This window comes from Mercenaria mercenaria, chromosome 4 (genome assembly GCF_021730395.1).
Source record: "Mercenaria mercenaria strain notata chromosome 4, MADL_Memer_1, whole genome shotgun sequence".
NCBI classification, from domain to species: domain Eukaryota; kingdom Metazoa; phylum Mollusca; class Bivalvia; order Venerida; family Veneridae; genus Mercenaria; species Mercenaria mercenaria.
The window spans coordinates 63446204-63459293 of NC_069364.1; the positions used below are offsets into that span (position 1 = coordinate 63446204).

Consider the following 13090-nt stretch of genomic DNA (forward strand, 5'->3'; position numbering starts at 1 on the left):
GCTGAAATCACACGACAGATCTATGCTTGACATGTAGGTAGCATTTTCATAATGAAATAATAACATGATAGAATCTGTCGTCGAAACTTAGATCATACACTACCACTACAATTTGGGGTCTCATTTTTGGCTGATTTTGCATTTTATGTGTTTGACTAAAAATGTTTTTCTTTCATCAAGAATCTTGCATCATTCTTGAACTCCACCTTTAAAAAAGTCAACACTGACAATATTTGAAGGCAATGTAAGTTACAGACAATTAAGTTTTATATGGAATAAAGAAGAACAACTATTTAGTGTGTTGTAACCTCCAGTATTGAAGGGCATTTGACTGATTACAACAGTCCACGCTGTATGAATGTTTTCCCCAATTAAAGAAAGGCGATATTTCAGTGACCAAGCATATTATTAACTTGTGCTCTATGTGGTCTATGCAAACTCCTGGAGCACACCTGAAGCCTGTCCATACATTTCTCAAAATACCACATGCTCTAAGAACTTCAGCATGGGTTACGTGAAAGACTGTCCTCAGAGGCTCAACTAATATTGAATTAGTACTAGTAAACGAATTAACAAAAAATCTCTACACTAATAAACAGACTAGACCGATCTCGTTCTTCAGGAAATCAGTAAAGCCTTCGACATCGTTAATGGAAGTGAATATTTTACATAGCATTAAATTTAATGCGTTTTACTTTGGATCTCCCACTTCGTACTTTGAACTGAGGCTGCAAAAATATTTACAAAATGAAACTTAGTAAGAATTGAAAATAATATTGCAACGGATGTAAAGAATAATCTGATATGACGTCCGTAGACTTAAATCTGTCAGAAGAAACTGTTGCTGAAAGGCCTCTGTCAAAAGTTCTCTGCAGTTCGGCAAGGGAGGGGTGGCTATTCTTGAAAGTTTTCCTCTACAAAACGGTCCTCTTAATTAAATTTTGGACCCACCATCAAGGGGATAAAAAAGGCAAAATAAACCACAACATACATGTTACTTACGATATATTATCACTTTTAAATATACTGGTATATATTTAGATATACAAGGATTGTTTCAAAAGTAGTATCATTATAGAGCCATACAAATGTGTATATTGAAAAGAAAACAAAAACGTCCTACCCATGTACCTTGATCTATTAGCAATACTCTGAAAAATCATAAACATGTCCAGAAAGCATGGTAACGATGATCTGCCGCACGTGAATGACGTAACTGACGTAAAAATGGTAGTTTTGTCTAGTTGATTAGTTTTGATGTTAATTGGTGATTGTTTTTTCTTTGTTTCCTGTTTATGGAAGAATCGCTTTTTTGTGTGCGCCGAAATGTCGTCAGTTCTACATGTATTTAAAACGACCCCAGAAAATAATATTTACACGTGTAATCATAATTGATTTAGCTTATATGTTTATTTAATCTTTATTATAATACAATGATAAATAACCGTGAAATGAACGCTGTGACATTACTTCTGGACCTGCCCTCGTATAATACACATATTGCATTTTCTTTTGGAATACTTTCACAAGTTAATACATCCGCGAACTCCATGCATGCAGTAAGTTTACAGCACCTACTACAGCACTTCCTTTTCGAGCAAAATCTTTTTATGAACAAGCCATAGATACAACACAAATAAGTTATTAAATGAATTTAAAATGGTATCATTACGAGTTTAAATGCGGTGGTATCATTACGAGTATCATTACGAGTTTAAATGCGGTGGTATCATCACGAGTTTAAATGCGGTGTTCGAGACAGTTTTCCAATAAAGTCTGCTTTATTTCTCCTGTTATTCACATTCAACATTTCCACAATATATATTAACTAAGTAACAAAGTAAACTTGCGTTTATTACACAAGAACATGTTTCGTGTTCACCAAAACATATGCGCGTACAGTTTCGTCCAGAACGTACCAGGCCAGACACTTCAGAAACCAGTGTGCTACATATATAGCTTTTGCAGAGGCTCTTTCGAAAAACAATGAGAACTTTCTTGTTCAAACTGTGCGTGTTTGTTGTCTATAACAGACAGAATGTCAAAGTTTGCTGTACACATGTATGGCAACAGTTTATTCTTAAACAAAAATCCATAATAAATGCAGTTCATTTTTTTGCGGATACTTCAATTAATTTCAAATCAATTTTGATGGAATCTGATCTTAACATCGTAGTCAAATGTTAATACGTTCAGTTAAAGATCAAATATAATCACATTAATAATTAAAGATTTAGTAAGCAAGAACTATTCAGTATCCTATATTCTCCTGAGAACAAAATGAAAGAGCTGGTGCCGGATACTTGTATGTCGCACCTGCGTCATATAGTACATTTTGGCATTAAACATCGCAGCTGTATTGAAAGATAAGGCCTGGCTATTTTTTTCCGTAATAGCAACAATCTCAATATCACACACGCTATTAGTTTCGTGCACCCAGCGGTGCAACAATCTCAATATTACACACGCTATTAATTTCGTGCACCCAGCGGTGCAACAATCTCAATATCACACACGCTATTAGTTTCGTGCACCCAGCGGTGCAACAATCTCAATATATCACACGATATTAGTTTCGTGCACCCAGCGGTGCAACAATCTCAATATCACACACGCTATTAGTTTCGTGCCATCAATCGGTGCAACAATCTCAAAATCATTAACAGTTCTTTTCAACTGGATTCTTTTTTTTCTGTGAAAATGCAGATCATGTTATTATTTATACTCAATGCCTTACAAAAGACACAGAATACAATTAAACGAAGTCTCGGAGCTCTGGAATACAAAATCACAACGCACAAGAATTTTCAAAACATATCTGCTTCCTTGGGCGAAAACCGTGAAGCTATCCGATCTGTGTTGATGTGAGTACCACGTGTATTTCGAAATGTTATTCTTTTGAAAGCACTGACTTGTATATCGTTTCTTCTCTCCGGTTGTTGAAAGTAAACTCATCACAATGAGCGTAAGATTGTCAAAGTGATTGTCGTTTCGGGGATAGAATTGGAGCATGACATGTCTGACATAGAGGTTGAACATGGGCTGAAAAGCATTTATCCAAGGTGAAACCACACTTGAATTTTGCAATACATTTCCGAGTTGAGAATACAACAGGCAAAGGCATAAATGTTGATAAGGAAGGTCACGTATTGCAACCGCAAAATAAATTCATACGATAAACGCCTCCGCGACGTATTAAGTTTTATTACACTACAGCAACTGGGGCATTTGCCTCGAACTCGAACACGCTACCGATTTCATTACTCTCACCGTTCTTGTCATTTACGCTGTCTGTGTCTGAATCAGAAGAATCTTCGTCCAAATCAGTCACTTTTACATTTGCGTCACTTTTATCAGATTCAACATCATCAACAGTATCTGGTGCTTTCATGTCCTCTTCTTCAGGAGACATGTCAAACTCTGGCGGGGGTCTATCGTATTCCGCTGGGTTACTGTCTGTACTACCGTTACTGTTTGTCGCAGACACAGTCTCTTCACCCTTTAACTCATCTTGTTTCTTAATTGATTCAAACAATGAGTGGGTTTTCTCATTATCATTCGCATCTTTAATTTCAATATCAGTAAATTCTATATTAGTTTCACCTTGGACACCTTTCGATTTTTCAACTTTTTGTTTGCTCTTTACATCTTTCACAACCAGACCACTTTTGTAATGTCTGAACGCCTTGATTTTGTCTACAACGTCTTGGAATACTTGCTTGATTCCCGTGCCTTTGAGTGCGTACGTTCCATGGATTGACCAATCACGATCCTGGATGGAGGTAAGGTCTAACTCCGCGCTGATGACTTCTGTATTCATAGCACCTGCAAACACGGAAAATTACATTGTATCTGGTTTCTTTCTGAATATTAACCAACATGACAGGTAATTGTTTGATATAGGAAGAAATTAGAACAAAATGTCATTTCTTGAAGTCAGCTGACTGACTGCTTAAGGCACGTGGCTGTTTGATACAGGTGACCGCTTAGGCAAGTTTATTCAAGAATATAAGACGACGCTTGTAAAGTCGAAAACTAAATCCAGAAATTTAAGAGAAAACAAGAGGTGCCTAATAACAGATTGTTCGTCTTTTGAGACCCTTCTACATATTACTACCTTTACTGACATTTTCTAAGTTGAAAAAGGGGCATGATTTTATAAATTGTAAGTCGGAGATATGGAATGACGTTCAGAATGGTCATTTTATAATGCCGAAGACTTCTAACACGTTTAAAAGAAGTACAGTGATTCCTGAGAAGCCTGCTTTCATGCAAAACTTTCATTTCTACGTTTAACGGGGTATGATTTTTACAAAATATAAACTAGAGCTATATACTTGTTCTATGAGGTCATCTAATGATACCGAAGACATAACTGTGTGAAGTTTGCAAGCATTTGCGTAGTATAATTCTGAGAAACCTGCTTCCACGAACAAGTTTAACCAAACAGTTAAATAGGGACATAAATTTGATAAAATAAAGTTATGTTACTTGTCATTGGATATCATATCATGATGCTGAAGGCATATTTGAAGTTTGAAAGCATTTGGTCTAATAGTTTCTCAGAAACCTAAGCACGTGCAAAACTTTCACATTTCTATGTTAAAATGGGCAAAATTCTAACATAATGTAAACTCGGGTTATTAAACCTGCTCTGTGAGATCAAGTCATGATGCAAAAGACATATGATGGATCTGAAGGCATTCAGTCAAGTGGTTTCTGAGGAACCTGCCTGCATGCAAAAGTTTAACTAAAATTTCTCAGAATTTTGATAAAATAAAAGCTAGAGTTAAGCAACTTGTCCTGTGAGGTCATCAAAATATGCCAAAGACATGTGAGCAGTTTCAAAAATCTGGTCCGGCATGTTTTTGAAAACCTGCTTACATGCAACGCTTTTGTGACGCTTTCCTCATATTTGAAAAAAAGAGTTAAAAACCGAAATTAAAAGAAAGAAAATACCAATAAAGTATTGACTTGCATACCGAACATTTATAACAACATGATCTATCAACATAATCTATCAACAGTATGTTTCATGCATGAACAATTTAAGATTGATGACTGAAAGAAAGTTGATATAACCTAACGAGCCATTAGGGACTTGAAAATTTGGAAGATATCTTTGTTGCGTACATAACTCAATATATAGTCATGTATTAGTTGTGTTATTATTGGGTTAGAAGTAATTTTAAACGCAAATTTCTAGTGCCAAACAAGTGCAGATCCCTGACCTTCACTGCAAATGAATGGTCGACCTAAAAGTGACAAAAGCTATTCGAGGACTAACTAAAAAGTCCCTTATTGAATAGCAAAAAAAGTTGACAATTCTCATTTATTGAGTGTTGTTACACCCACACACTCATAGGTCATATGGCTTTCCATTTTTTTTTACGTGGAGGAAGTCCCCTAGTTACCCTTCCGAGTATTATTTCCTCATGAACGGGCACCTGGGTAGAAACTGCCCTTCTGTAAGGCAGCTGGGTAGCTTCCTCACACTGAAGAATTTTATACTTCGAGCGAAGTTTCGAACCCGCAATGGCGAGGGGCGTTTCAAAGTTAGCGAATATAACCATTAATGATTTGGACACAGAGCCCGATGGTGATGGTGTGTGTGTGTGTATGTTCGGGCGGAGGTGTGGGGGTAGTGGCGGAAGGGGGTCACTGACGTCAAATCAGCCACAATCAGTATCTAAAAGAATAGTATGAAGATGTTAATGCAGAGATGCAGACTAATTTAAACAGAAAATCGTTCGGCTGATGTGGTTTTACTGTGCATTGTTAAATCTAAGAAAAAAGCTAAATTTGTTGTTTTTTATATAAACCTCATAAAGATGAAGCGAAGCGAATGCGAAACACAATAAATATTTGCGGTGTTCATATCCAATTTGTCTTCTCAATGTAAATTCTGTGGTAATTTGTTTATATAATGCATGACAAAATTTCAATGTGTCAGACGAACAATTTGTTGCAAAATGTTAAAACCGTAAAAACTAATAAGTGAAGAGTTGAGCGAGGAAAATATATAACTTCTGCCATCTTCAGTATTGTTACGACTAGATTGAAAGTGTACATAAAGTTTATATTATATACAAACCATCAGAATCTTGTTTATTAGCAACAACAATGAGGGGAACGCGCCTAAGGTCACGTGACTGCAGCAGCTCATGAAGCTCGAACTTGGCCTCGTCTATCCGCACACTGTCTGCACTGTCTACCACGTACACAACAGCTGAAATAGAGGTGAAAGTCATACGCTTAAACACACATTTAACATAAGTACGAAGTTGAACTCTAACTGGGTACTTTGCGAATGAACTGAGCGATTGTTAAGGAAGAACATTTAAGCCGACTGGTCTGAGAAGTGTCCAAATGTTTCAAAGATAAACGTTTAGGCGGCTTTGCTAAGGTAGTATACTGCCAAGCAGTGATAGAGCGTCAGTATGAGTTGCAAAATCTTCTTTAGATCGGAGGCAAAATGAAGTTTGTAATAATGTCGCAAGCATACCTTCTGTACATTTAAACCAGTTTGACCACAGGTATCGTGTGAGTTTACTTCCGGGCATATCGTAGACCTGTATCCTCGCACCTCGCCGCGGTGTCATCAGTTCAATGTTGATTCCCCGCGGAGGCACATTCGCAAATATTGTGTCGTCAAGTTTTGCCTTGTACAAAATTGTTGTCTTGCCTGTAGAAAAATGTTTAAATATTTTAAATGTTTAAAGGTCATTTGAAGGTATAATGTGTTATAATTCAGTACGGTTAAACATCTTTCTGTTCTGCAGCTGGTGGTTATAATACTAGTACAATCTAGATACAAGACTTCATCAGTTGCCAGGAGGCAAACTTTAACGCAAGTAGTACAAAGTGACAGTCTAAGTCCCAGCATGGTACGGAAAGAACAATGTCCAACTTCCTCAAGCAGTAACACATAGGATAAGGTTAAGTTACCTGTATAATGGTCAATATCACCTTTATCTTATCCCTGCGCTCAAAAATAGGTTATTGTATGCCATAGAATACAAACTTGCGGATATTTTTTCATTTCAAATGACTCGTTGACGATAATGATATTGCGAAGTTGATGGTCATTCTAGAATGAAATATACTGTACCGGTATTAACTCAACTTATTTTTATTTACTTTTCTTTTTAAAAAACTAGATGAAGCCTCAGTTGTGGTGCAGTTCAGGATTTAGATACGCAGGAACTGAACCACGAGGGCGTTAGCTGAGTTATTAAATACCCAAGTATATGGACGACGAGGGTGATTAGATAATAACCCACAAAAGGCCTTATTTCATTTTTACATGCTCATTGAAATATATGATAAATACTATTGTAAACTTTTTCCATCTCGGACTTCAAACGGCAATCTAATGTAGGTATTTCAATGACCTTGACCCCTATTGTCAACAAAGCTTTTTAAAGTGGAAAGTGTCTTTAGCTTAGTCAGGAATCAATAAATTCATCCAAAACACTTTGTTTATTAATCTTAATAATATTCTGAATTTGGTGATACAACTTTGCAGAAATTCTTTTTGTCCAAAATAAGTTAAATATTAGAAAAATGTGACCACTTCCAATAATTCCTTCTTGATCTATATGAAAATTTCTGAGAAACTGCTAACTCTTGGAATGATAAACAATATCATGCTCAATACCTAAACACATAATTAGAGGAAAAAATACAAGAATTATAATATTTGTCGCTGAAATTAATTAGTTACACAATTTTTTATGAAAAATAGTGACCTACAAAATATGGGAGGCAAAAGTTGAAAGTGCTGTAGTTTTTTGTAAAACAATATATATGGTAAAATACTGTATTATTATGAAAGATATAATGTTAATGAACACATCTGCATCATTTTTGAAATGAAAAGTCTTTAAAAGTCAGTATATTGGAAGCTTGGAATTTAAGAAAAGAAACTTCTATCTTGCTTGAAGCATTTCAAGTTTCCTACCACATTCCATAGTACAAATGCAGGCGTCAACAAGCGGTTTTTTTCAGTATGAAGATATTTATAAGAAAGCTTTCCTTGAAATGCTGATATATTAGTCAACTAGTGCTGGAACATCGATACCTACAGCGCTATATTCTAGACCTGCTAAACATTGCCGCAACAAATTGTGAGAAGTTACCTATCATGCCTATACGTACCTGCACTATCCAATCCAAGCATAAGCACTCTTGGTTCCCGACCATCAAACACGTTTGTTAGATTCTTCATCCGGTGTCGGCAGCTTTGGATTTTTTCCAGTAGGTTCCCCATCGCTGCCGAGTAGTTTTAAGCAGCGTTATATGGACTAACACAGCTCTGCTAATAACTTCCAGAACGCGCCGAGATTGCAAAAACTTGATGTGCCTCGCACTTAGCCGGCACTTCAACAAAGAACTGTCCTTCAGTTTAATTGCTAACTAGATAGTTCATAGATGCTATTAGTTCCATTCAGAATTTCATAATTTATTCACATATCCACTGTATAGTCCACACCGACATGCACATACGAAGAATTGTTTGGTCAACGCCGACTTTCCTTCAGCGAAAATTGAACTTAAAAAGTGTACATTTAACAAAATGCCCTTTCAACACCGATCAAAAATAATACACCATTATTGACAGATCTACGCGATGAATAAATTCCAAACCCACTGGTCAATTATAACTTTGCTGTCATATTTACTTTAATGGAAGCCGCGTTTATGATCGAAGTATTAAGCCATTAAATACACATTCTATTTTATATGTTCCGCTAGAATTAGTTCAATAATTGCTTATTCTACTCAAGTACTACATACTTTATGCAATTGGTAAAATCGCTTCTGAATCACCTATAATGCTAAAATAACCCCGATTTTAACAATTACAGCGAGATATATCTAGGATAACGCCTACCCGACAAAATTGTCAAAAGAAGCACTGATCCAGAAAAAATGTATTTCAGATGAGATTTGATTTTCTGTTCTGATAACGTGTTTCTCACTTTTAGTTTTCAGTTTTATAGAAATGAAAATAACATGTATAAATTAGAATCCTGGTTTATGTCACGTTTGAAAAGGGTGTATTTACACACGTTTACCTCATCTTTCCGAGGTTACCGAACACCTTGATTTTCACGTGCATCTCTTAATACCTCTCGCTTAAAGGGCATTTTGCTTGCATATATATATATTCGTCTAAACATTTCTGAAACAATGATGAATCTCATTTTCTTTTTAGCTTTAGATACACTGAAGTAACTTTAACCCGACCGATATCCCAGAGCGTAATTAAGATTGGCTTTGTGAAAATATTCCTTTATACACACTTACGTGGGTGTAGTATTCAATATAAAAATTAATTTGGATTAACATGTAATAAATCCAATAAACTTCGTAGTAATAACGGTTAGTAAACACTTTCTTTTTGGTAAATAATATGGAAGGAGTGTAAAAAGATTCCCTGCAATCTTAGAGATATGCAGAAGTCATGGGAAAGTGGACTTTATGCAAAGTTGTTGCAGTTCTGTGTATTTTTGTAACAAGCGGGCAAAGATGGCCCTAGGTCGCTCACCCGAGTAATACACCATAACAGTGTAAACAAGTTTGACCTAGTGATTTCATGGAGACAAATATTCTGACCAAATTTCATTAAGATTGGACCAAAGATGTGGCCTCTTGAGTGTAAACAAGCATTGTCTTTGATTTGACCTAGTATTTCCCCCACATGACCCAGATTAGAACTCGTCCAAGATTTCATGATTTCATCATTCTGACAAAGTTTCGGGAAGATTAGAGCAAAAATTGGCCTCTTGAGTATAAACAAGCTTTTCCTTTGATTTGACCTAGTGACCTAGTTTTTGAACCTATGTGACCCAGATTCAAATCATCCAAGACTTTATGATAAACATTCTGACCAATTTTATGGAGACAGAATGACAAATGTGGCCCCTAGAGTATAAACAAGCCTTTCCCTTGATTTTACCTGAATACCTAGTTTTTTACCCCATGTGACCCAGATAAAAGCTCATTCAAGAACATTCTGACCAAGTTTCATGCACATCAAATGAAAAATGCAGCCCCTATTACATACACAACGTTTTTCTTTGCTTTGACCAGGTGACCTAGTTTTTGACCCCAGATGACCAAAATTCGAACTTGACCTAGATTTCATCAAGAAAATCATTCTGATCAAATTCCATGAATATCCAGTCAAAAATGCACCATACACAGTTTTTCTTTGATTTGACCAGGTGACTTAGTTTTTGACACCAGATGACCCATTCTCAAATATGACCTAGATTTCATCAAGACAAACGTTCTGACCAGTTCTCATGAGTTTCAAACTTAAAATGTGGTCTCTAGAGTGTTAACAAGATTTTCCATTGATCTAGCCTAGTGAGCTAGTTTTTGACCCCACATGTTATCAGATTCAAACATTCTGACCAAGTTTCAGGAAGATAGGGTCATAAATGTGGCCTCTGGTGTTAACAAGCTTTTCTGTGATTTGACCCAGTGACCTAGATTTGACCCCACATGACCCAGATTCGAACTTGACCTATAAGTCATCAAGACAATGATTCTCACAAGTTTCAAACTTGAACTGTGGACTCTGGAGTGTTAACAAGATTTTTCTTTGATCTGACCTACTGACCCAGATTTGTACTTTGGCTAAAGATCATCAAAATATAAACATTCCAACCAAGTTTCATGAAGATAGGTTCATAAATGTGGCCTGAAGTGTGTTAACAAGCTTTTCCTTTGATTTGACTGGGTGACCTAGTTTTTGACCCCACATGACCCAAATTGGAACTCAACGTGGAAGTCATCAAGACAAACATTCTGACCAACTCTCAAGAGTTTTAAACTTAAGCCTTTGATCTGGCCTACTGACCTAGTTTTTTAACCCTACATGATCCAGTTTGTTGAGCCTTAATAGAGTGTTAACAAAGCAAATGTTGACATGGACAATGTCCAATCACAATAGCACAATATGTAAACAAGAGGACCATGATGGTCCTGAATCGCTCACCTATCTCCACATGACCCAGTGTTCAACTGAGTATGACATCGTTATTTCTATTATTTGACATAGTGACCTAGTTTTTGAGCACATGTGACCTAGATATCATCAAGATAAAAAATTCTGACCAATTTTCATGAAGATCCATTGAAAAATATGGCCTCTAGAGAGGTCACAAGGTTTTTCTATTATTTGAGCTAATGACCTAGTTTTTGAAGGCACGTCACCCACTTTTAAACTTGACCTAGATATCATCAAGGTGAACATTCTCACCAATTTTCATGAAGATCTCGTGAAAAATATGGCCTCTAGAGAGGTCACAAGGTTTTTCTATTTTTCAACCTACTGACCTAGTTTTTGACCGCACATGACCCAGTTACGAACCTGACCTAGATATCATCAAGCTGAACATTCTCATCAATTTTCATGAAGATCCATTGAGAAATATGGCCTCTAGAGAGGTCACAAGGTTTTTTCTATTTTTAGATCTACTGACCTAGTTTTTGACCCCACGTGACCCAGTTTCCAATCTGACTTAGATATCATCAAGATGAACATTCTGACCAATATTCATGAAGATCTCATGAAAAATATGGCCTCTAGAGAGGTCACAAGGTTTTTCTATTTTTAGATCTACTGACCTAGTTTTTAACCCCACGTGACCCAGTTTCAAACTTGACCTAGATATCTTCAAGGTAAACATTCTGACCAATTTTCATGAAGATCCATTGAACAATATCGCCTCTAGAGGTCACAAGGTTTTCCTATTTTTTGACCTACTGACCTAGTTTTTGACCGCACATGACCCAGTTTCGAACTTGACCTAGGTATCATCTAGGTGAACATTCTGACCAATTTTCATGAAGATCCATTGAAAAATATGGCCACTAGAGAGGTCACAAGGTTTTTCTATTTTTAGACCTACTGACCTAGTTTTTGACCCCACATGACCCAGTTTCGAACTTGACCTAGATATCATCAAGGTGAACATTCTGACCAATATTCATGAAGATCTCATGAAAAATATGGCCTCTAGAGAGGTCACAAAGTTTTTCTATTTTTAGATCTACTGACCTAGTTTTTAACCCCACGTGACCCAGTTTCGAACTTGACCTAGATATCATCAAGATGAACATTCTGACCAATTTTCATGAAGATGCATTGAGAAATATGGCCTCTAGAGGTCACAAGGTTTTTCTATTTTTAGACCTAATGACCTAGTTTTTGACCCTACGTGACCCAGTTTCGAACTTGACCTAGATATCATCAAGATGAACATTCAGACCAACTTTCATACAGATCCATTGAAAAATATGGCCTTTAGAGAGGTCACAAGGTTTTTCTATTTTTAGACCTACTGACCTAGTTTTTGACCCTACGTGACCCAGTTTCGAACCTGGCCTAGATATCATCAAGGTGAACATTCTGACCAATTTTCATGAAGATCTTGTGAAATATATGGCCTCTAGAGAGGTCACAAGGTTTTTCTATTTTTAGACCTACTGACCTAGTTTTTGACGGCACGTGACCCAGTTTCGACCTTGACCTAGATATCATCAAGATGAACATTCTGACCAACTTTCATAAAGATCCCATGAAAAATGTGACCTCTAGAGTGGTCACAAGCAAAAGTTTACGGACGCATGGACGGACGACGGACACCGCGCGATCACAAAAGCTCACCTTGTCCCTTTGTGACAGGTGAGCTAAAAATAAATGGTACTTTTGCATTTAGCTTGGTGCCTTTTGTAAATGCGCTGGATGATTTTTATGTGATCTATGCCATGTATCTTAAATATGTTGCTGGTATGAGGCCGTTTCTGGGTTCAGTTTCACCGAATGAATATGGGTTTTTAAATCTTATGTTTCTTTCATTTACAAATATTCTAGTACATTAAGAAACGATGTAATTCTCTCTATATCCTTGTATTTTGTCAGTAAACATCTTAACAGTGATAGTGTTCATTTTCACTCCAGCAACTCTAAAATTAAAACTACATATTAACCTCTAATGTCGGCAAAACTTTTGGCTCAATCCTTTTGCTTTTATGCAAGTTGAATTAATCATACTGTTATTAATTTGTTAAA

The 13090-nt window shown here is 36.4% G+C and overlaps 1 protein-coding gene across 1 annotated transcript; it reads right to left on the reverse strand.

Annotated features, from left to right (window-relative positions):
• Window positions 1-992: 992 nt before the first annotated feature.
• On the reverse strand, window positions 993-8918 carry LOC123551940 (ADP-ribosylation factor D-like). The gene is made up of 4 exons (XM_045341256.2): window positions 8161-8918; window positions 6506-6685; window positions 6095-6229; window positions 993-3825 (listed from the first exon to the last, which is right to left on the reverse strand). Exons 1-4 carry the CDS (start codon window positions 8270-8272, stop codon window positions 3206-3208), a joined length of 1047 nt encoding a protein of 348 aa, XP_045197191.1. The 5' UTR covers window positions 8273-8918; the 3' UTR covers window positions 993-3205.
• Between the last annotated feature and the right edge of the window lie 4172 nt (window positions 8919-13090).